This window comes from Lycium barbarum, chromosome 6, assembly GCF_019175385.1.
Source record: "Lycium barbarum isolate Lr01 chromosome 6, ASM1917538v2, whole genome shotgun sequence".
NCBI lineage: Eukaryota > Viridiplantae > Streptophyta > Magnoliopsida > Solanales > Solanaceae > Lycium > Lycium barbarum.
Genome location: NC_083342.1, coordinates 3,778,930 through 3,802,636, shown reverse-complemented (window position 1 = coordinate 3,802,636; position 23,707 = coordinate 3,778,930). Strand labels below are relative to the sequence as shown.

The following is a 23,707-nucleotide window of genomic DNA, read 5'->3' as shown; positions in this document are numbered from 1 at the left end:
ACCTTAAAGGGTGATTGGGATCCAAATAAGTAGAAGAAGGGACATTTTTAACCCAAAAATTTAACATTAAAAGCAATTGGAATCCTATATATGAAAAGACGACAAATTCAAACCATTTTCAATAAATTAAGTCATTTTTGACCATTTTCCGTTCAGCGAAAATGATCACACCAGAATCTTGTCCAAAGAAAAAAACACATTTCGTGCGTAATTTGTTTATTTGACCAAAAGCTGAAATGTGTTATTACCTCTGAGTCTGTGCTTTTAGAGTACTATATGACATTATTGCGGTGTTATCGAAGTATCTAATTGAGCAATGTAACTGCTCTTCATAGTTAAAGTATTAGATATTTCACGAGCATGGGATTATAGTGCAAGGTTTGTCTTACACTCCAACCCCCCTCCCCCAATACCTCATCTGGTGGGATTATACTGGATCTATTGTTGTAGCAATATAGTGCAACAATGAGGTTAAACTCTGAAGTTATACACACATCAAATAGGAGTAAACCCATTAACCATAAGCTTCTATCTTAAATAACTATTTGAATCCAACAGAAATGACAGAACGATCTATGACACTACAAGTGTTCTTCGCCCAATAAAAGAATGCACAACCACATGAACAAATAGGAATAAATTTTCCAATTTATAGCCCCAACAGTAGGTCGATCGAAATGATACAATATGCTTCCATACACAGGAATGAATATATGAATGACAACAAATCTGATAAGAACGGGACAGCTTTTCCTTCGTCTAATACCCCCCCAATAACTGTCGTAGACGAGGCTCTAGTGGCATAATACACCAGCCTATGACACAAATTTCTTAATGAATATGCTGTCACAAAACAGAAGAGAGGTACTACAGATATTGCAACACGTGGATGACAAAAAATAATGTGTATGGGAGATGGACTATGTAGATTTTTACTCAGGAGAATCGTAGGAAGAAATTGAAAGACATGTCACCAAGCAGCGAATTATCAATTCGCAGTTGTTTTAGACATGGCCTGCTTGATAGCCTCGGCGTATGTCCTGTGTTGGTACGTGAGTGTAGATTCAAGCAAGTCCCACAGGGAAGTCTTTGGGTTCCAACCTGGTCATTACATGATTTAACAGTCAGATTATTTTCAACTTTTGCAAGTATTAAATTGTCATTAGGCAAAGAAACCGGTTAATACCAAGCTGCTTGTTGATTATTGTCATGTCCGGAATCCTCTTGTCACTGTCATCATACCCCTCGCCGTAAAATTCTTTAGAACTTATATCAATGGTTGGCGTTTCAATAGAAGACTCTCCACTCACTTTTGAGTAGACCTGTTATTATCCGGAGACGGAGTTGAGAACAAAACATAGTATCGACAACATGCGGCATGAAATTTAGGACAAAGCAGTTGGAACCACAAGAGGGGTAGGAGAAAGACAAATTTAATGTTTGTTTCACCTTAGTCATCATTTCAGCCAGCTGTCTGACAGTAACTTCATTGTTAGGGTTACCAACGTTAAAGATGTGGCCATTGGCTCTAGCCGGATTTTCCTGCATTTTGCCTAGTTGAATCATCATAGATACTAATGCATTTCTGAAAACAAAATTAAAGGGATAAGGAAGTGAAACTCACGATCATCAGAAGAACAGCTTCTATAGCATCTTTGATATATATGAAGGTCCTTTGTGATTCTCCCCCATCCACAAGTTTCAAAGGTTCACGTCTTAAAAGGTTCTGAGAAGAGGGAACATTAGATGATGAAAACATGAGACTCACAAGTGAACAACAGATACAGGTTTTAAGGTTAATCAAAGAGAAAAGTACACATACATTACTAAAGCAAGCTAATACTCTTGGAACACCTTCACTAGGACCATCAATGCCAGGAATAAAGTCCATCCTAGGACCAATCCAGTTAAATGGCCTTACGATAGTGAACTCTAAGCCGTTCTCAGCACCCTCAGCTGTAAATATAACACATAACATGTAAGACATATGGTAAGAGATTCAACAATGAAACAACCAATGTAAAACTTCACATACCAAAGACCAGCCTCTCAATCAATTGCTTTGCACACGCGTAGGACCACCTCTGCTTCTCAATTGGTCCAAAGATGCAAGGGGAGGCATCTTCCTTAAGCACGTAATAAGCAGGATCCTAGAAAAAAGGTCGAAGAGTTAAACAATTACATGGAAAACAATGGAAATGCAAATGAAAATAATGACATTCTCCATGATTCCACAACACTAAACATATTGTGGGTTAAACAAAATCTCATTGATTTCTCAATCTAGACTCCTGAATACAATTGAAATTACAAGGTAACCTGTGCAACTTCAAAGCATAACATTTATAATTAATCAACACTCTCCTTTGAATGGAGATCAAATTTCTAATACGGCTCACGATTTACCAGCTTATCAACTACCAAAGCAAATATTCATCAATGACCAGCTTTTTCAATAATCAACCATTAGGTATAAAGCATAAGCACACACATCAAACACATAGAGAATCTCCTGAATACTTGCCAATTGCCATGGAATTCGAAGAAACAAAGAGATCTTGTTTCTCTCATTTTCTCCTCTCTTTTTTTTGGTTTGTGGAGGTAGTGCGGGGAGGAAAGCCAGGACAGAATGCCCAAGCACCAAAAACTAATGTGGCCCACAACCATATATCATAGACATCTTAAGCCCGTGAATCAAACAATTCACGGTGTCGTCCTGTTAGATGAAAATGCTAGCAACAAGGCCTAGATTAGAACATCTATCATTGTATAATGGTAAAATCTTTTGAGATCACACTTTTTAATTGAAAAGTTATATGCCCAGAGCTGTATCCAGTGTAACCAAAAGAGATGCTTAGAAATTGTTAACATGTACATAACAAATTCTAGCACAGAAGGTCCTCAGCTAGGTGCACTGTTGACGCTCAGAATTCAAATTAACATCATCCTCAATTGAAAGATTCAGCACTGGACCATACCAAAATCAACTAACTTGAGAATATTTTTGGATATCCACAGGTTGCTGTCTAAATTGAAACATGTTTTACTAGGAAAGAAAAATGACATAAAAGTAAAACAAGAAAGCTGAGAGAAAAGATTAAAACTAGAAACTCACCTAAAATTTTAAATGCTTAAGTTTGGCAATATCAAACTGCATTAATCGCAATACTGAGACCAAATCGAGAATACACAAAAAAATGATATTGTAAATAACAAAAACTTTCATGATACGACACACGAAACACAAAGAAAATAACAGATCAAGGTTCAGCATCAATTCTGTATTAAAGTGAAAAATATAACACTGGGAAAGCAAAGTCTTACCTGTCGCAGTGGGCTGTCTTTGGGTAAAAAGGCACCTATTGTTTTTCCATAAACTTCACAAGTTGAAAAGTGAATGAGACGCTTTCCATTTTCTGAACAGTACTTAACCTGCATTAATCAATTCAAAATTAACTTCACATCTCAACTTCAGCTGAAAAAAAGTGAAATCTTTCCTACAAATGACAATCATCAAAATCTATTGTCATTTTTAGAAGTCCAAAATGCATACCACTGGTAAAGCATCGATGAAATTGCTGTAAATCGTATCAAGTGGACGAGTGTTATAATCTGCTGGTGTACAGATCGCAGCAAGATTTATGGTCTACATCACAAGAAAAGCCAAAAAGTCATAAATAGTCAAAGACTTGCACGGATCAACACTAAAAATCCAGAAAGAAACGTCAAAAAACGTACATATGCATAAATTAACCAACACCTACAGCAAAATCAGTCAAAGCTGTTAAATTAAATTATCTAAAAAATATTTTAAAAAATGCATTAGGTACATCAAAAATGAAGACTGCATTGTATTAGAAATGGCTGGATATTCTCTTAAGGAGTGATCAAATTCAGATCCAATACTAGTCTCAAATTCACAATATAGATCCCAATAAATGCGTATTAAAACTGAAATTTCGTAAAGCTGAAGTCTTTAACAGAAATAGAAATAATGAGATCAAATCGTCGAAACAGCAAGCTGAAAATAACAAAATTCCTCAAAACAACGCAGGATTCGCCACAAGAATATCCAATTTTTTGCATATAAGTTCAATTCAATTCAAATTCATTCAAAATAACGAAAACTTCACCACACCATACATAATACTCTGGCCACAATTCAGATTTCGAGAGTCAAACAGTTTAATTTTGACCGTAAATTCGTGCCTATAATCTTTAATCTGTTTTTTTTTTAAAATGAAATTTACATATTCTGAAACTACATAAAAAAGTACTATAAGTCACAATGATTTGACAATTCAAAATATACGATCAAAGAATCACTTGTTTGAATCTCGGAATCCGAAAGCTGAAATTAAAAAACTATAATGGTGCAATAACAGACAGAGAAAAACCGAGATCAAATTGTAAAATAATAAAATTGCTCAAATAATTAAACAATTATTTGCATAATTAACTTTCTAAATTTCAAAATAAGGAAAAATTCACCAAAGCGCTCTATGCCATTTTACGTGGCACAGTTCAGATTTCGAGAGTCAAACTGTTTAATTTTGCATGGAATCTTCAATCATTATAAGTAAGTAACAATGATTTGACAATTTAAAATATTTAAAAGGTACATGAAAGAATCTCGAAATCCAAAAAGTGCCACATAAATCTGAGGCAAGGTGAAAATTGCAGAATTAGCCACAAGAATATCAATTTTTTGCATAATTAACCACGCGAGAAACAGAAGCAGTAAAAGAGGGTAAAAATTACCAGATCTGCCATTTTAATGAGACCTTCAAGTCTGGAATCATTTTTAATATTGATTCGATGAAACTGAATACGATCAGCCCATTGAAGAGTGGCTGGTTCAAGCAAATGTTTAATTTTGTCACTATAAACATCAACAGCAAGTACCTTATGACGTGTTTCAAACATGATTTTTTCACATAAATGTGAACCAATAAATCCACCAGCACCAATCATACATATTGTAATTGGATTTATTTGATTACCATCTAGATCTACTCTACCTGCCATTTTTTTAAGATAATCTTTTGTCTATTGCTTCACTTTCTTGTATATTCAAGGTGAATGGATGTGTATGAATAGGTTTTTTTTGACGGTGGGCAAGAAGAAAGGTTTGGGGGAATATATTTAAAGCAAGAAAAAGGAGGGAGGAAAATTTCTGAAGAGTATGTGGCTGTGGCCAGATTGAATTTAATGATTTTTAATCAGTATTCTTTCTACGCTCGAGAATTATAGCTCTTATTTTACGCGCTACAAGATTGGGTTATGTGGGAAATTCTAGATTCGAACCCCGACTCAGGAGAAAAAATAAAATTGCAAGGTAGATGCATGGATTCGCAGGGTAGAGTTTTGTCTTTTAAGGCAGAGGCAAAATTTTGAAGGCACTCGACCTTGCGAATTTTTTTAAAAATTTTCGACTGAACGAGAGTTCAAACCCGGAACCAAGAAATTTTTAGCCAAGGAAAAAAAAATTAAAGACCACTAACTTGCGGGGAAACAATTAAAGACCAATCCCAGCGAAGGACAATCCTGCAAATTGCCCAATTTTTTTTCCACCCTAGTGTGCGCCGGGCGGTATTCACATTGAAATCAGATTATATTTGAATTCGCAACGCGTAGGCCCCATTTCTAGAAAAAGAGCTCCTACAAATAAATTCTTTCATAGTGAAAAATTATTGTTATTAGTTAAAATGGGGACCGGATTCTTAAAAATATTTTGTTCCTGTTTTTCCTAAGTTTGTAGGGGTGTGCAAAAACTAATTTATAGGTATTGATTTATTGGGTTAACGGTTTTTAAATAATTTGGTAATTTTTTTATTAGATTATCGGTTCGATTTTTGATTTTTAAGTTTTTGTTAAGGGTTAAGCTAATAACCCAATAAAATCATACTATTAAAAATATCTTTTTATCCGTAATTATATAATAGTGGCTTTATTTTTCTTCTGGAGCAACTATTGAAAGGGAAGATAGACTTCAAATTTGAACCTTGGCCTCATATTTCAGAAATTCTGATTGTTCTGTCAGTTTTTTGCTCTATATATTAAGAGGCTAAGTGATCTTATTTCCTCACAATATTCTGTCTACGCTCGAGAATTATCACTCTTATTTTACGCGCTATAAGATTGGGGTTATGTGGGAAATTACTAGATTTTGCTCTCTAAATCCTTTTTCTTGAATTTAAATTATTTTTAAAATGATTTTTTTTTTTTTTTTTGCTTTCCTAATTTTTACTTAGGAGACATTTGTCCATGAAAATTATTCCCTTTTTTTTCAGAAAATTTTCACATTATTTGAAAACTAGCATTTGACCATGAAAATTTCAAATACAACTTGAATGAGACTGTTATCTGCCATATAACTTGAACGAGAATTACATGTTAATCAGGGATGAGGCAAGTGAAAGTTAAGATTTGATAAAAATAATAATTACATATTATACATAAACAATGATTAGTAACTTAGAGTAAAAGGTAATTAAATAATTATAATAAGTTAAACCACATTAATAGCTGAATTTTCTTAGTGATCGTTTGGTTTGAGGTATAAAATGGGTTATGCCAGTACTAATTTTTATACCACGTTTGGTATAAGGTATAGATTTATCTCGGGATTATTTTATACATTGCATCAAACGTGGTATAAAAATTAATGCTGGAATAACTCAACTTATACCTTCTTAACCCACTTATACTGCGATTATTTTATACCATCTTTCAGATGGTATAAAATAATACCAACTGATGGGATAAATTAGTCCCGGGATTGTAATTCCGGGACTATTTTGACTAGCAACCAAACGACCACTTAGTGGATTAATGAATATAACTTAAGCCTAACTTTATTATTATACAGCTAACTACTACAACAATTAACATATTCTTTTGGCATCACTTACGCATCATCAGTAATATAAAAAGTACAATCATAATTGCTACCTTAATATGAAATTTTCGACACGCATATATAAATCCAATCAAAGCTTAATACGAAGACTGAAACATGAATTAAAATGAACAAGAGGTAATATAACGAGCACTAAAATAATTGTATGTCACTTTCTTAGGGGCTGGCAATTCACGTTACACGTTATATTAGGTTAATATCGAGAATTTATTCAGTACTATTAAAGTACTAATCTATTCTAAGTAGTAGATCCAAGCTAATTCTAACGTGCTTGTTTCCACCACGCGCTCTTCATCACCGCGTCATGCGAGTAGCTATCAACCAATGAGCTGTCCCTCTTTCATGTTCACGTGGCTCATATCTTAAAAACATATGCTCAAATTCCCATATTCCCCACCCCTGCCAGTTCTAGTATACGCGCGCTTTTCACGCTCTAAATTTCAAGTGTTTTTTTTAGATAATTCTCAAAAACACACTTGAAGTATAATTTACTTTTAATTTTTTATCTGAAATATCAGGTGTGAGAGTTTTCTACCTAAACTATCATCAATTAGCTTAAAAACACATCTCAACTATCAGTTATTCGTTTTTAATGAACTGTATTTTACAAACTAGTTGGTGATAGTTCAGGTAGGAAAAGTGAACAACGGATAGTTGAGGTGTGTTTTGCAAATTAATTGATGCTAGTTTAGATAGAAAATTCTCACACCTGACAGTTCAATTAGTAAACTCAAAAAAGGTGATACTTGAGGTTTGTTTTTACCCTTAACCCTTCTTTTTTCTTCTCTATTTTTCCTAATTTGTCTTTTTTGTTTTTTAAACATTTTATCAATGTAGTTCTGATTTAAAATAATCTTTTGAACAATTAATACTAATGCGTAGTAGTTATCATAGTCAAGTAGGAGTAATTGTTGGAAATAATAATTTAAAATTATAGGAAATCAAAATTAGTTAGGATTTGATAGTTTAATTCATGTATAGTTAGGATTTATACTCAAATTAATGTAAGAATAAGTTTTCCTGTTTTGAGTTAAAGTAGGTTTCATATTATTATAAATAGGGGTATTGCTAATTATTTTCATAACAAGAGAGAATATGAGGTATTACAGAAATTCATAGAATCTATCAATAAAATATTTTCTTTCAAATTGGTATCAGAGCTTTTATGATCCTGATAAAGAATTAAATAGTTCTGATGCCAGCGAGCGGCTATAACCCATATATGCCGCTCGTCTAGACAATGATTATGTTGGCAAACGTCAGGGCAGTGATATATGCATGAAAAATAATCATGTTGAGAATGATTACGAAAAATATTACATGTTTAAAGAGGTGCAAACAAGTATGGCACATAGGAAGAGAAGAAATCAACAAAATTAGAATGTTGATGAGAAGTGCATCAGCTATTGAAAGTTGGAGAGAAGTGCTCCAACACAACTATGAAAAAAATAATGGGTGTTGATGAGAAGTGCATCAACTATTGGAAGTTAGAGAGAAGTGCTCCAACACAGCCAAGAAAAAAAAATAATGGGAGTTGGAGAGAACTGAAGTGCTCCAACAATTGAAGGTTGAAAAAAAAGTGCTCCAACACAACCAAGAAAAAAAAAATGGGAGTTGGAGAGAAGTGTTCCAACAATTGAAGGTTGAAGAGAAAGTGCTTCAATAATTGAAGGTTGATGAGAAAGTGCATCAACAAACTGGAATGTGAGAGAAAAAGTGCTCCAACAATTGTGAAGGTTGAAGAGAAAGTTCTTAAACAATTGAAGGTTGAAGAGAAAGTTCTTAAACAATTGAAGATTGAAGAGAAAGTGCTTCAACAATTGGCGGGTTGGAAACAAGCACCTCAACAACTCGAAGATGGTAACAAGTGGATCAAGAATTAGATATACAATTTTGAATTATGGGAGAATGTTGGAAATAATAATTCAAAACTGTAGGAAACCAAAATTGGTTAGGATTTGATATTTTAATTCATGTCTAGTTAGAACTTATAGTCAAATTAATGTAGGAATAAGTTTTCCTGTTATGAGTTAAAGTAGGTTTCATACTATTATAAATAGAGATGCTGCTAGCTATTTTCATAACAAAAAAGAATAAGAGATATTGTAGAAATTCGTAAAGTCTATCAATAAAATATTTTCCTTTAGTAATTCCTAATAGTTGTCGTGGTTAAGTAGTTTTACAAGAATTATTTATAAGATAACTAAGGGTAAGGACTTTTTGGATCAAAATCAAACGAATGATAAACTATCATGTCTTCAATAATTAAGAAGCAATTTTGGTTTTTTTTCTTATTAATATTAGACTTGGAAGTCCATTAGTTTTGAGGGAAAGACTCACTTGAATTGGCTACCGGCGAGGACTTTATGGGATTATAATCAAACGAATGATATGACTATCTTGTCTCCAATAGTTGAGAAGCAATTTAGTCCCTTTTCTTTTTTAAATAATTAAAAAAAGATAAATAGTAGGACATCAAATTAGGACATGAAATCCAAATGTAAATATAGTAAGAGATCTAGAAGCAATAGAATTGAAACCAATGCACATGCACGGATGAAGAATAAATTGTAAAAAGAAAGAAAAGGTGTTGCTACAGAGTTTCATGTATGAATAATTGTAGGACATAATCTTAATGTAAATATTGTAAGAAAGAACCAAGAGAATAGTAAAACGACTTAAATGAAGAAGACAGAAGAAAGAAAGATTGCAAACTTAATTGATTTATGCTAATTTATAGGCTTAGTGTAAACAAAGAAACAACTTAAATTTAGAAAATTGTCATTTTGAAAAAATTTATCGTTTTGGGAATTGGTAGGGTCGTATTACTATTTAGTAATAGGATTTTTATTTACATAACCTATTGCCAAAAATTCTTGCGTGTAGGGGATTTTTATTTACTATTAAAAATTTAAGGTTTTTATTTGATAAAAAAGACTTTATAAATTGGATTTACTTGACATATCCAATAACTTGGTTTAATAATGATGTCAATTTTTTATTTGTTACTTTATGTGATGTTCCTCAATTTGTTTGTGCAGTTACTAAATTTGCCCAATCCTTTTCATGTATGGTCATATGATGTTATGATATGAAAGGGCCTACTCCTATTTTGACACTTAAGCATCCTATTATTGTGACACCGACAAAAATAACTTTTCTTGTAGCTTGATTTTTTTCTCTTCTCTAAGTTATACCTTGCATAAAGTATTTGATCTCTTAATATAAAATAAGAATAATATAAATAGAAAAATTACTTAACTCTTACCCAAAAAGACATTAATAAATATTTATTCTATAATATCTCAATTAGGTTAAATGATGAATTAAGAATGGAAAAAAAAATGAAATTATCTTAACAAACCCTTCAAAGAAGCACCGACACGCATCACACCAAAAGTCTTTAACCAAAAAGTGCACACCAAAATGCACAAAAATAATAGTAATGCACAACAAGTGAACTGCTGTTGCCCACTCTCACCCTCAAGCGCGTCTTTCACACCCTATCACTCCAAAAGCCATCGAAGTACCGACAGTCCAGTTCGATTAATAAGCTAAGTCAAACGGGCCTAATTATTTTTTTGGGCTTATTTTAAGCACAAAATGACTTATAAGCCGGCCAGCCAAACACTCAAAAAAGCTGAAAACAGCTTGTAAGCTGTTTTCAGCAACTTATAAGTCAATCCAAACGGGCTCTTACAGTAAGATAGTACTTCGTTTATTTTATAATAAGTGGTTCTTTAGTTTATGCACATTCCTTAAAAAAGTATTCACTTTTCAAAATTAGGAATATTTTTACTAACTTACTCCCTAATTAAATGTCTACGAAAAGAGAAACTACTTAATGATTCTTAATTATGTAAATAAGAGTAATTTTAGAAGAATAAGATCATTTTCTTCTTAAACTCCTAAAGCACTACTTCTTTTGAAACATAACGAAAAGTCTAAAACACAATTTATTTAGAAACAGAGAGAGTAGTACTCCCTGCGGTTCAAAAAGAATGTTCACTTAGCCTTTATTGTTTTGGTTCAAAAAGAGTGTTCACTTACCAAATAAAACTAAAAACTAACCTTCCTTTTTCAAATTTGCCCTTATTAAAATTTAAATGGCCAAAGCTCAATACCTATTTAAGTAGAGGCATTTTAGTCAAATTATTTATTTTTGCCTAGGAGTTGGTATTTTTCTTAAAGGATGTGCACATGACTAAATGAACACTCTTTTTGAACTAGAGGAAGTATTGTTCAGCGTACGATAAATTGATCAAATTCGTTTATGAGAATTGCTATTTTATTTATGCGTTTAATAAGATTCAAAAATATTTATACATCAACTGCTTATATAAGTTAAAGTTAATATTTTCTTAAAAGTATTTCTTAAATAGGGGTCATTTGGTTGTTGCGAGGGTACTTATGCATGTATTATCAATATAGGGTTCACAATCAAATATCCATATCCATATTATATATTTAGTATTTTTTTTTTAATATGAATACAAAACATGAATAAAAGCTACTACTTTATTCCCATAAATCCATAGCTCTCAATTCGCAGAATTGCCCTTCTTTTGGGGTGGTTATTAAATTCTGCCCCTCATATTTGAAATCTTTAAATTTTGCCCTTCGGCTAAAACCCATGAGTTCCAGGTTCGAACCCCCACTCAGTCAAAAGTTTTAAAAAAAATTGCAAGGCAGAGTTTAAATTTCGCTATGCCCCCACCGGCATACACTTGTTAAGGAATTACCAAAGTTATGCCGGACCCGACATACTTATGCCTTATGGGCAGACTTGGCATAAGTATGCCGGATCCAGCATAACTTTGGTAATTCTTTCACAAGTTTATGTCGAATCCGGCATACTTATGAGCAAACTTTTAGTTAAGCCTTAACTAAAAGTCTTTTCTTAGTTATGCCTTATGGGGCATACTTTTAGTTATAACTTAACTAAAAGTCTGCCTCATAAGGCATAACTTTTCCTTAAGACATGGACTTTGTTTTATAAGCCAAATTTGGTTAGTTCAAACTCCGCATATTGGCAACCAAATTGAACTTAACATCAGCAAAGCAGTAACGCTGGGAAAGAAACAGATCATACATTGGCAGAAACCAAGCATACTCATAAAAGGCTGATATTGTTTTTATATTTTATCTACTGGTGCATCGTAGGATGTGTCAAATTGCACAACTTGGTAAGTGCAAATACTAACAGACTGAGGTACATTTGCAACATTTTAAGACCTGAATATGCATTAAGATACATTTAGGTAGAATAGAATATCCACAGTCTTTATTGGTTTGTTATGATTTACTGGTCTGGTCCCATTAAAAGTTTGTCCATAAATATGGCTGACCCGGCATAAACTTGTTAAGGAATTATCAAAGCTATGTCGGACCCGGCATAAACTTGTTAAAGAATTACCAAAGTTATGCCGGACCCGGCATAAACTTGTTAAGGAATTACCAAAGTTTTGTTGGACCCAGCATACTTATGCCAAGTCTGCCCATAAGGCAGAGTATGCCGGGTCCGGCATAACTTTGGTAATTCCTTAACAAATGTATGCCGGGTCCGGCATACACGCGACCCAAATCTTGCCTTGCAATTTTTTTTTTTAATTTATGCTTGAGCGGGGGTTCGAACCTAGAACCTTATGATTTCTGCATGAACGCTCAGGGTTGCAACGCAAAGGGCAAAAATTAAAGACCAGCAATATGAAGGGCATAATTTAAAGACCACAAATATGAGGGGCAAAATTTAAAGACCACTCCAAAAGAAGGGCAATCCGCACAAAAAAAATGCTTCTACATCTGCCCATAACTTGAGGGGCCTTTGGCCCAATTATATTGTCTTGGACCTTGTGATATCCCATTTTTGCGCGGATTGCCCTTCTTTTGGGGTGGTCTTTAAATTTTGCTCCTCATATTTGTGGTGTTTAAATTATGCCCCTCATATTGCTGGTCTTTAATTTTTGCCCTTCGCATTGCAACTTTGAGCGTTCACGCAGAAATCATGAGGTTCCGAGTTCGAACCCCCGCTCAAGCATAAATTAAAAAAAAAAAATTGCAAGGCAAGGTTTGGGTCGAGTGTATGCCGGACCCGGCATACTCTTGTTAAGGAATTACCAAATTTATGCCGGACCCAGCATACTCATGCCTTATGGGCAGACTTGGCATAAGTATGCCGGGTCCGGCATAACTTTGGTAATTCCTTCAATAGTTTATGTCGGTGGGGGCATACTTTTAATGGGCAAACTTTTATGCCAGACCCGGCATAAACTTGTGAAGGAATTATCAAAGTTATGCCGGACCCGGCATACTTATGCCAAGTCTGTCCATAAGGCATAAGTATGTCGGGTCCGGCATAACTTTGGTAATTCCTTCACAAGTGTATGCCGGTGGGGGCATAGCGAAATTTAAACTTTGCCTTGCGATTTTTTTTTTAAATTTTGACTGTGTGTTGGTTTGAACCCGGAACCCATGAGTTTTAGCGGAAGGGAAAAATTTAAAGATTTCAAATATGAGGGGCAAAATTTAAAGACCACCCCAAAAAAGGGCAATTCTGCGAATTGTTCGGCCAATTTGTAAAGTGGGCCTTTGGATTTGAGTAAGTGATATTGATAGCATTGACACCAGTTAGCCACTTATAGAATTCTTATTTAGAAACATATCTTGATTTTAAAAATTATTTAAAATTTAATCAGTTTTTACAAATTTCAAACTGAATATCAGAACTTTAGAAATTAGGTTCTGTCAAAGCCTAACTTGATACCTGAAGGTCCAAAATTTGAAAAGCTGGAGTTTAAATAGAGGTCTACAAGTTTGAAGTTGGCTCTACCAAAGCCTAAATTCTGACCTCATGTGTGAATTTGAACACCTGAGGTCTGGAATTATATCTTTGACCGAGCTCAACTTCATACCCACTATTTCAACTTTAGAATCACATGTCCAATATTCATTTTGAATGGTTGAACTTTAAGAAAATTGTAAGTTCCTGTTATTCTTTAAATAAGAGTCTAAAATGGTTAGCAAGCCCTAAGGTACTGTCTCAAAGAAAAACTACAGTGTGCTATTTGTGTAATGTTTTCTCGTAAAATGCTTTTACTGATGCGATTACATTGCAATGTTGTATTTGTAACACCTCGTAGCTTCGGGCAAAGGTTTGACTCATAAGATGATAATATAATGGAACCAATATGAGGGTTATAGGAAGTGTTTTGAACACTAATCAAGTCATAAGAAATGTCTTTGGGCAAAGCAAAGTTGGAAGCCGCTCTACGGGGCATGTTTGCAAGTGAGTTTGTAGAAGGTCTTACTTCCTACGACCATAACACCTTTATTAATTTGTAATTTGGGAAAACTTCCTGAATGAAAGTTGTAGCCCTTTGAAATACATTTCCAACGGTATATTATGGGGGTCAAGGGGACATCTGTACAAAACGTTATGGCCATTTTACTGAAGCAGTACAGAGCAGTCCGTTCACTGGTCATGTTATACGAACTACTTATACGGCCCATATAATTTTATACGGACCGTAGAAGTCGTCCATACTTCATGACGCTCCAAATCGACGTTCTGTTCAGCCATGATGAAATATAGTCATATTATACGGACCATATAACTTTATACGAACCGTATAATACGTCCATATAACTTCCGCCTCACTTTTGTATAAATTCAAGCCTTGAGTTCTTTTATTTCATCATTCACAATTCCAAGCCCTAGCAACAATCCAAAACATCAAGGTAAGCCAATCCAAACCCTTCCAACTCAATTCTAACATATATTCTAATAATCTAAGCAAGAAATTATTGTTCCTAATCTAGGGTTTTCAAGAAAACCCATCTCAAGGTTCAAGAATCAAGATTTAGGAAATCTTCTCCAAAACTCAAGTCTTTAATTCAAGTTTTGGAGCAATTAAGGTATGTAGAACTTCCATCCACATGTGGGAATCTCTACGTTATTCCCCATGCTCCGTTTCTTGATATTCATGAAGTTCAAATCCTAGGACATTAAACCCAACATATTGGTAGCCCGTATTTATGTACATGAATTTTGTATCTATATTCGTTATTGTATTCCTAATCTTCCATTACGGTTATTAGGAACCCTAGCTTAATCCATGAATCATGAATTCTTCTTCATGTGTTCTCATTATGTTTATATGAAACTTTATGATTTTATCTAGCAAGTTACAAGCATGTTTTCAAGTCAATTATATATATAATTATGAACTATTGTTATTACTCATGAATCAAGAACATGTTTGCAAGACTTTGACAACTTATCTCAAGAAACCATATTACAAGATATTTCATGAAGCCATGTTACAAGTTATTTCGTGAAATCGTGATTACAAGTTATTTCACGAAAATCATGGGGTTCTTAGCCAACTATATCATGTTCATGTTTTTGGGAATTGCTTAGTTAACGAAGAAGGCTCAGATAGCCTGAAACTACGTTGCCACCGTAGGATAAGGGTTGCCAGCAAGGAGGCAACACCTACATTATGCAGTTTGGATCCTTACATGCTTATTATTACTTAAATCTCATATCCCTGGCAAGGCGTGAGTGTTCTGCTGGTAGGACTGTCACACCCTAATCTTGATCAGGGTGTGATGGGCACCCGACCCTTACTTAGGGCCGAGCGAACCCTCAGACCTTTAGTGCACACACAATCTTCTTAGACTTTTAAATTAAATAAAGATAAAACACATAATAAGCTTTCAAAAATATTCTTTCTCGATGTTCTCAAATCAAACAGAATCTGTGATCATATTGAATTTATCACATAATACAGAATGACACATCGGCTGATGGAGCCGCTTACAGGACTGACAACCAATACCCACGACTCTGTCTGCAAAGTCTCTAACATCAATCCAGAAATCGGAACGTACACATACTCTGACTTGGCAACACTTCAAAAGCAAATGGAGCTCGCCAATCCTGCTGAAACATCTTCTGGCAAATCTTCTACTCATCTGTAGGTACCTGTGTGGCATGAAACGCAGCCCCCGAAGAAAGGGGGTCAGTACGGAATATGTACTGAGCATGTAAGGCATAGAATACAGAAAACAGAACCATAATCGAAACAAGTAGTACGAAGGCAAGTACATCATTCAGAATACCAACATGCTTATCTTCCAGACGTAAGTCATATGTCAGAAGGAGTACAGAAAGTAAGTAAATCATCCAGAGTGTCAAATGCTTACTTTCCAAACACAAACCGTGCGTGCAGACATCATATGTCACCACATATATATCATCATATACAGATATACATATAACTGATAGTGTTGTGGAACGTACAGCCCGATCCATATGTAATATAATAGTGTCGAAGAACGTACGACCCGATCCATATATATATATAACATATACTGCCGAGGAACGTTCGGCCCGATCCATATATATATATAACATATATTGCCGAGGAACGTTCGACCCGATCCATAAATATAACATATACTGCCGAGGAACGTTCGGCCCGATCCATAAATATAACATATACTGCTGCAGAACGTGCAACCCGATCCATACATATATTATACTGCCGCGGAACGTGCAGCCGGATCCATACATATATTATACTGCTGCGGAACGTGCAGCCCGATCCATACATATATTATACTGCTGCGGAACGTGCAGCCCGATCCATACATATATTATACTGCTGCGGAACGTGCAGCCCGATCCATATACATATATACCGTACCCGGCCCTCTAGTGAGGGACTCGGTGAATGAAATCATCATATGCCCTCCTGACCACCATAACACATCATCATCTCATCATGTCATCATATACATATCCATAGTAATACTTCCTTTGAAAAACATATCTTGTTCATATATACAGAAAACAGAACATATCATGTTGCCGAGGCGTCGGCTCCGATCCATATATAACATAACATGTTAGTGGCGAGTATAACATAGTGCACACAATGGTATAACCGGCCCGAGGCTCGGCGGACGATATAATAGTAGCACGCACGAGCGGAGTAGTGAGAACCATATGTATATAAATCAATTTTAAGGCTCGATCATATCAGACATACTTATTTCAAAAGTGAATCAGAATCATAGACAACCTCGGAAACATATCAAACAGAGCCGCGAAATCACGGATACATATCAAACCATATGAAGTAGCTTATTTATTTGTTAATTATACCATAGACTCAGCCATATGAAACATGCTCATGACAAAAGGGAATAAGCATCATAACCGGGCTCGGAATCAAAGAGTAGAGTTACCCCACGATGCATATCATACCTTATCTGGCTCTACGACATGCCAAAAGAAAGAAGGGGTAAGCCTTACATACCTGTGTCACGCCTTATTAGCTACGCTTATTTATCCAAACTTGGTAGTCTACATGCAAAAGAATTCACATAATCATTAGATTCATTGTCATTCACTTGCCTTAGACTTTCAAATGAATTCACTTATATTCTACCGAAATTTCGACAGCATTTCCCCTGTGAATACACCATCCCCGAGATTCCAATTCGGCCAATTTTATCAACAACAATCCGAGAATTTAACTCGGCCAAAATATCAACAACAATGCCAACAATTATTCTAACAATTTCCACAACAACAATTCCAATAATCATGCCAACAACATCAATGATCAATTCAAGACACATTCTAACATTGACAACCCTCATCACACAATCCAACGACATTTCATTTATATTCAATTCAATCACACATAATCAAACTAATATCAATGATCTCATTTCAAGTGTTAGTCCGAGATCACTCTGGCATGATTCAAGAATTCTTCAAACAATTCACATAATGTTCCAAGCAACCCAATCAACATACTACTCCATCCGAAACCCTCCAAATTCCACAAGAACACTAACAACACATTTCCTTTCTTCCAAATTCAATTACAACAACCCATCTTAAAATCTTCCAACCACATGTCTCACCTTCACATTCATGAATTATATTTACACCCTACACATTAGCAACTCTATTCTTGTAATTACAAAGAACCATACTATTATCACATTAACTTCTTTTCAAATCCACAAACGATTACAACTTCATTAATCATCATAAAATCCATAACACAACAACAATCAAAATACTAAATAAAATCAACTCATCATATCTACACAACACTACTATATATTCGGCCACAACCACTATATTCATGTTTCATGAATTTCATCCATTTCTACCTTCTACAATACTCACAAATCATCCATAAAACATGTAAGAGAAAGTTGGACACGTACCTTTTTCTCCTTATTCCTTCACTCGGCTAGGGGCATGTTTTGCACAAATGAATGATTTAATTGCTCCAACAACTTCTTCATGTTAATAAGGACCTTCAAATTAGTAGAAAAGCTAGAAGAAAACATTTTTTTTGATCAATTTTCCATGGCCTTCTTTGGCTACACCATGGCCGAATGGCCTTGTATATTTTTTTTCTCCTTCTCCAAGCTTCTTCATCTTTCTAAAAGATGAAGATACTTATGTCTTATTTATCCTATTTTTCCACCATTTATCCATATTTATATTTTAGTCCCTCAAGTAAAATTATGGACACATGACCCTTCTTTTTTTTTTTCTTCTCAAGGCTTCTTGAAATTTCTATTTGTAGAAGATGGAAAATATGATCATCTCTTACTTATTTATTTTGGATCCATATGGGCCTTGGCCGGCCACCTTGGCCTTTTTCACTTAAGCCCAATTTTTTTTTTGTCTTGTAACTCATGAAAATTTATTCTCCAAATTCCAAATTTGCCCTTAGCCTTCCTCCGTATTTCTATGAGTCATCTTGCGAATTTTCCTTTTTACCCCTAGCCTTTCTTAATATTTCCATATCAATAACTTTCATAAACAACTTGTATATTAAACAAGATAAAAATTATAGCCTTGTCCATAACTTGCCACGACGACTTTGAAATATCCAAACGTACAAAATACGGGCTATAACAAGGACGCAGGTACCAGATCATGTTGTCGGTTATACTATAGCGTTCCCCACGTTACAAGCAGTGTTACATACATGTATTTCCATTGATTTCCCGTTTTCAGACTTTACTCACGTTTCATGCTCATGTTCAAGTTACATTCAGTTTCAGTTCATGTCCTATACCTATGTTGTGCCATGTTCTTCATTTCAGCAGGTTTTACGTACTAGTACTATTCACCATGTACTAACGTCCCTTTTGCCCGGGGGCCTGCACTTCACGGTGCAGATACCAGTTTTCAGGAGCATACACCTGCGCAGTAGGATCACTTCAGTTATCAGCTTATTGGTGAGCCCCACTCCTCTTGGGGTTCAACATGGAGTCTGCATTAGTATTCAGTTTATGGTAGTCCAGGGCCATGCCCTGATAGCTAGTATTTAGACATGTTTTAGAGGTTTCATAGAGAGATGTTAGTCCACAGAGTCAGTTATGCTTACATGTTTGCAGACTGTTATGTTTTCATGATATTTCATGCTAAGAGATAATTTCAAGACTTTATTCCGCAAATTACATTTCCATGATTCATTTAAATTGCATCATATAGATTATATTGTTTTGATGCTCATGTTGACAAGCAAGCCACGAGGTTCGCTCGGACACATGCAAGCAAGGCCCGAGTGCCGTGTTACGCCCGGGCCATGGTTCGGGGCGAGACAGTATTGTCTTACGTTGATGAAAACATGATATATTTTCTTGGAAAATGACCTAATAATACCTATTTAAGACTCTATATTACAAAATATAAGGATACTTTTCCTTATTTACAAAACATACCAACAAAATTACAAAGTATACCAGATTTGGGCTTAATGCGATACCCACGATTTTAGGCTTTTTTTAAGGAAGAAAATTTGATTTTAAATGTGGACTTAATTCTAGGATAGTCACCATTCAACTTCTTCTTCTTTTTAAAAATATTTCTCTCTCTCTCTCTCTCCCTCTATGATAGACACCATTTTCATACCTAAATTCCATCTTCTCTCCTAGTATAAATTTTTAAACCAATATTACAAAGTATTTTGATTACTAACTTGTGTATTAATCATATATAAAAATCTATTTGTATCGTTTTGAGATATATATGATCATTGTGTGTTTTGAAAATCTGTATAAATTATATAAACTGTAGTTTTAAATGTTGAAAACTAATATATGTATGAAATGTGTATGGAGTCTGCTATATGTCATTTTTTAGATATATGCGGCATAATGTGTATGAAATGCGAACAAATTCGATATCAATTAATCTTAAAAATATTGAAAACTGATGTGTATGAAATTTGGATGGAATTTGGTTTGTATCAATCAGAAAACTTATTATACATATATACTTTCTCAGAATCTATACATGCTTTGATAAGATTTTATACAATTTATATGTACTTTATCATAATCACAATATACATACAACTTTTATACATATTTCATACGTAGAAATTATAACGAGTTTATACATATTGCATACAAAAATTAATATATATTTATTTTCTGGTGTATGAACTTTGTATGGAATCTGGTTTGTATCAATTACAAGTTTATTATACATATTTTTCTCAAAATTTATACATACTTTGATTAGATTTATACAATTTATATGTACTTTATAATAATCAAAATACTCATATAATTTTTATACATATTTCATATATAAAAATTATAAGAATCTATACAGTTATACATATTGCAACGAAAATTATACATATATGTTTTTTGGTGTATGAACTTTGTACATAAAAATTACTGATTATAATGGACTTTTTAAGTAAAAGTTGGAGAAAATTAGGTAACAATATCTCTTAATTTTAAATGGGGAGAGAAAAGTGTATGAAATAAGGTAGCAAAAGTTGGAGAAAATCAGGGAAATATATCTCTAAATTTTGAATGGAGAGAGAAAAGTGGATAAAATAAGTAAAACGATTTCCTTACCTTAAATAATGTTTTTTATTTGTTTCTTTTTAATTTACCTAATTCGTATAGATTTTGTAACAAGCCTATTGATATATTTTCTAAACTGAAAAATATTGTCATATTCTGTAAATATGCCCCTATGTACAATTATGTTTTTTGCCCTTCCTAAAAAGCATATCACAAAAAATGAGAAGTAACATTTTCAAAAAGTCCAAGCAACACAAATTGACTTCACAAAGAATAAGCCTTTCCTCTAGATTGCCTTCGCAAAGAATAAGCCTTTCCTCTAGAGAATTCTTTAAATTCTTCGTGTTGTGCAATAAGTTTTCTACTAGGAAGTTTAGTGAAATTGTCCACTGTTATTAGTTCACTGTCACTGTCACTGTACAACATATCAACTCATGAGTCAAATGCAATTTTTTTTTTTAACAAATGGCGGTGAGATTCGAATCCAATTTTTTCTATTTGTGTTAATTACAATTCCGAATTACAATTTATGTTGATAGTAGTAGCTAAGGATTATAACTCAAGAGAAGCAGAACAATATTAATGAAAACACAAAATGCAGAAGCTAAATAGGATTGAAGAGAACCAAAAAGGGGGTTGAGAAGATACAGAGACTTATAATGGTGATGAGAGAAACAAATACTTTACTCCACAATACGCATGCCCTGTATCTCCCTCTCATTCCGAATATATTTTTCTACCATTCTATTCGGTTGTTTAATTTTGTTAAAAATGGATCTTGAGCATAACTCAACCTCAAAAGCTAGTTTATGAGAGAAAAAATTGCCAAGGACCGTACGAGGATGAAGATGTGGACACTTCTACACCCCACCTCATGCCTAGGGTGTGACATCTGGAGCGTGAACAATTTAATATGGGCCCAACATTGGTAAACGATAAATTGGGATAGGTTCTGCTCTGATACCATATAAAGAATTTGGGCTAACTCAAATCCCAAAAAGCGAAGTCATTAGGAGAGGATTGTTTTTTTTTTTTTTTTTTTTCCACTTCAACAAATCCTTGATCTTTTTCTAAATATACCTCCTAGCCCAATAATCCCGGCTAGATCAACCTCATTCAACATTGCCATAAGTCCGATGTGGACACTTCAACAAATCCTTGATCTTTTTCTAAATATACCTCCTAGCCCAATAATCCCGGCTAGATCAACCTCATTCAACATTGCCATAAGTCCGTTCCGTGATAGCCTTGTTCACTACAATTTGCTCTAAAATTATATTGAAATGTGTGATCTTTTCATCTAAACAATTTAAGTTCTTAAAAAAAGTACATTTTTATAGTTAATTATGTCCTCAAAACAACAATTGACCTCAATTTGCACCATGTAGCTTCACTCCTGTCCATAATCTTTTTCTTTTCCGTTTTGGGTAACTTGTCTTTTGGACTTCATTAGCGTCAAGGACGAAAATGAAAGCAATATCAAGTAAAGACAAACTCGTAACTTATCAATATTGAATGAACAGAATAAAGGTGTCATCCAATGAACTAATTATTTAATTTACTTGAAACGGTATTCTGTCTTTTTCTCCTTTTGGGATAACCTATATATTATGGGGAAAAAAATGGAAATGCTGACGTTCTAAAGGTGACACTACTTTTCTTGTCAATGGAAAACCATTTAACTCAAACTTGATGAGACTACCAGGTAAGCCAACAATGGTGATGCACAACAAAACATATATTTTTGTTCCGTTACATACCTTTTTTTTTTTTTTTTTGGAATAAACATCTAGTAGAAAGTAGTAACTACTTTTGTTTTGTTAACTCTTTTGTTATTTATAGGTACGTACATATCTTTTGATCAATGTAGACACGTTCCTTTTTAATTTGGAATAATATAATAGTGATACTCGTGAAAGAATTCGGACATACAACTCAAACCTTTAAAGCAATAAATAGAATAGTAGTATTATATAAGACTATGACCATTTAAACTCATATGAAACCCTTACACCAATAAGGATGGATTGGTGTATTATTTTTCTACTGTCCTCTCATCCTTAGTGGTAAAGGAAAGTTAAAGTATTACCATAGTTGCTTTTACTTTTTCTGAAAGAAATGTATAATTTTCTTCTATATTTGGTTAATCCTTGTCTTGGAGGAAAAGTTTTGGATACCTGTAAATTGAATACCTCCTTCCCATAACTACAACACAATAGCATCCACAATATAGTCATTAAAGAGTCTTGTTTAGGGGGAGATTATTCTCTCAATAAGATTTTATATTTTTATATTAGTTTTCCCATATATATATGTAGGCCAATTGACCAAACCTTATTAGAGTAATATACTTATTTAATATAGTTTTCTTTGTCGTCTGATTTATTGTGTTTAAGATTTACAAATTATTAACTTCCGTATGACGCCCTGATTGTTTCGATCCCAACATTACATGACATAGTGACATGTACTGACCCAATGAACAAGGATAAAGCTTAAGGGGTCAATGTAATACTTTAAACTGAAGTAATGCAATAAATAGAGAGAAATAAAACCCATACAACAATATAGAAGTATTGAAAATTTAATGGGGGCAAGATGAATCAATGAACACATCAACGAGCAAATTTATTCTTCATTTTCTTGGCAGATTATTCTCCTTCTCCTGAAAGTGTCTAAATTTACCATGTGGAAATTGGAATACTAATAATTATTTGTTGTGCCTAGGGAATATATGTATGACCCATCAATGAGCAAATTTATTCTTCCTTTTTTCGGACATATTATTCTTCTTGTCTCAAAATATTTCTGTATTATTTTACTCACTCATGGTTATCGCTTAATGAAAACAAGACATAAAACCGTTCTTACTAATACAACAACTTTCTATATACAAAGTTGTGCTGATTTCTGCAT

At 33.9% G+C, this 23,707-nt stretch overlaps 1 protein-coding gene across 1 annotated transcript; it reads right to left on the bottom strand.

Annotated features, from left to right (window-relative positions):
• Window positions 1-622: 622 nt before the first annotated feature.
• LOC132600512 (UDP-D-apiose/UDP-D-xylose synthase 2-like) lies at window positions 623-5,214 on the bottom strand. The gene is made up of 9 exons (XM_060313728.1): window positions 4,762-5,214; window positions 3,554-3,646; window positions 3,325-3,432; window positions 2,036-2,150; window positions 1,823-1,956; window positions 1,625-1,726; window positions 1,450-1,542; window positions 1,187-1,322; window positions 623-1,101 (listed from the first exon to the last, which is right to left on the bottom strand). Exons 1-9 carry the CDS (start codon window positions 5,026-5,028, stop codon window positions 989-991), a joined length of 1,161 nt encoding a protein of 386 aa, XP_060169711.1. The 5' UTR covers window positions 5,029-5,214; the 3' UTR covers window positions 623-988.
• Window positions 5,215-23,707: the final 18,493 nt, after the last annotated feature.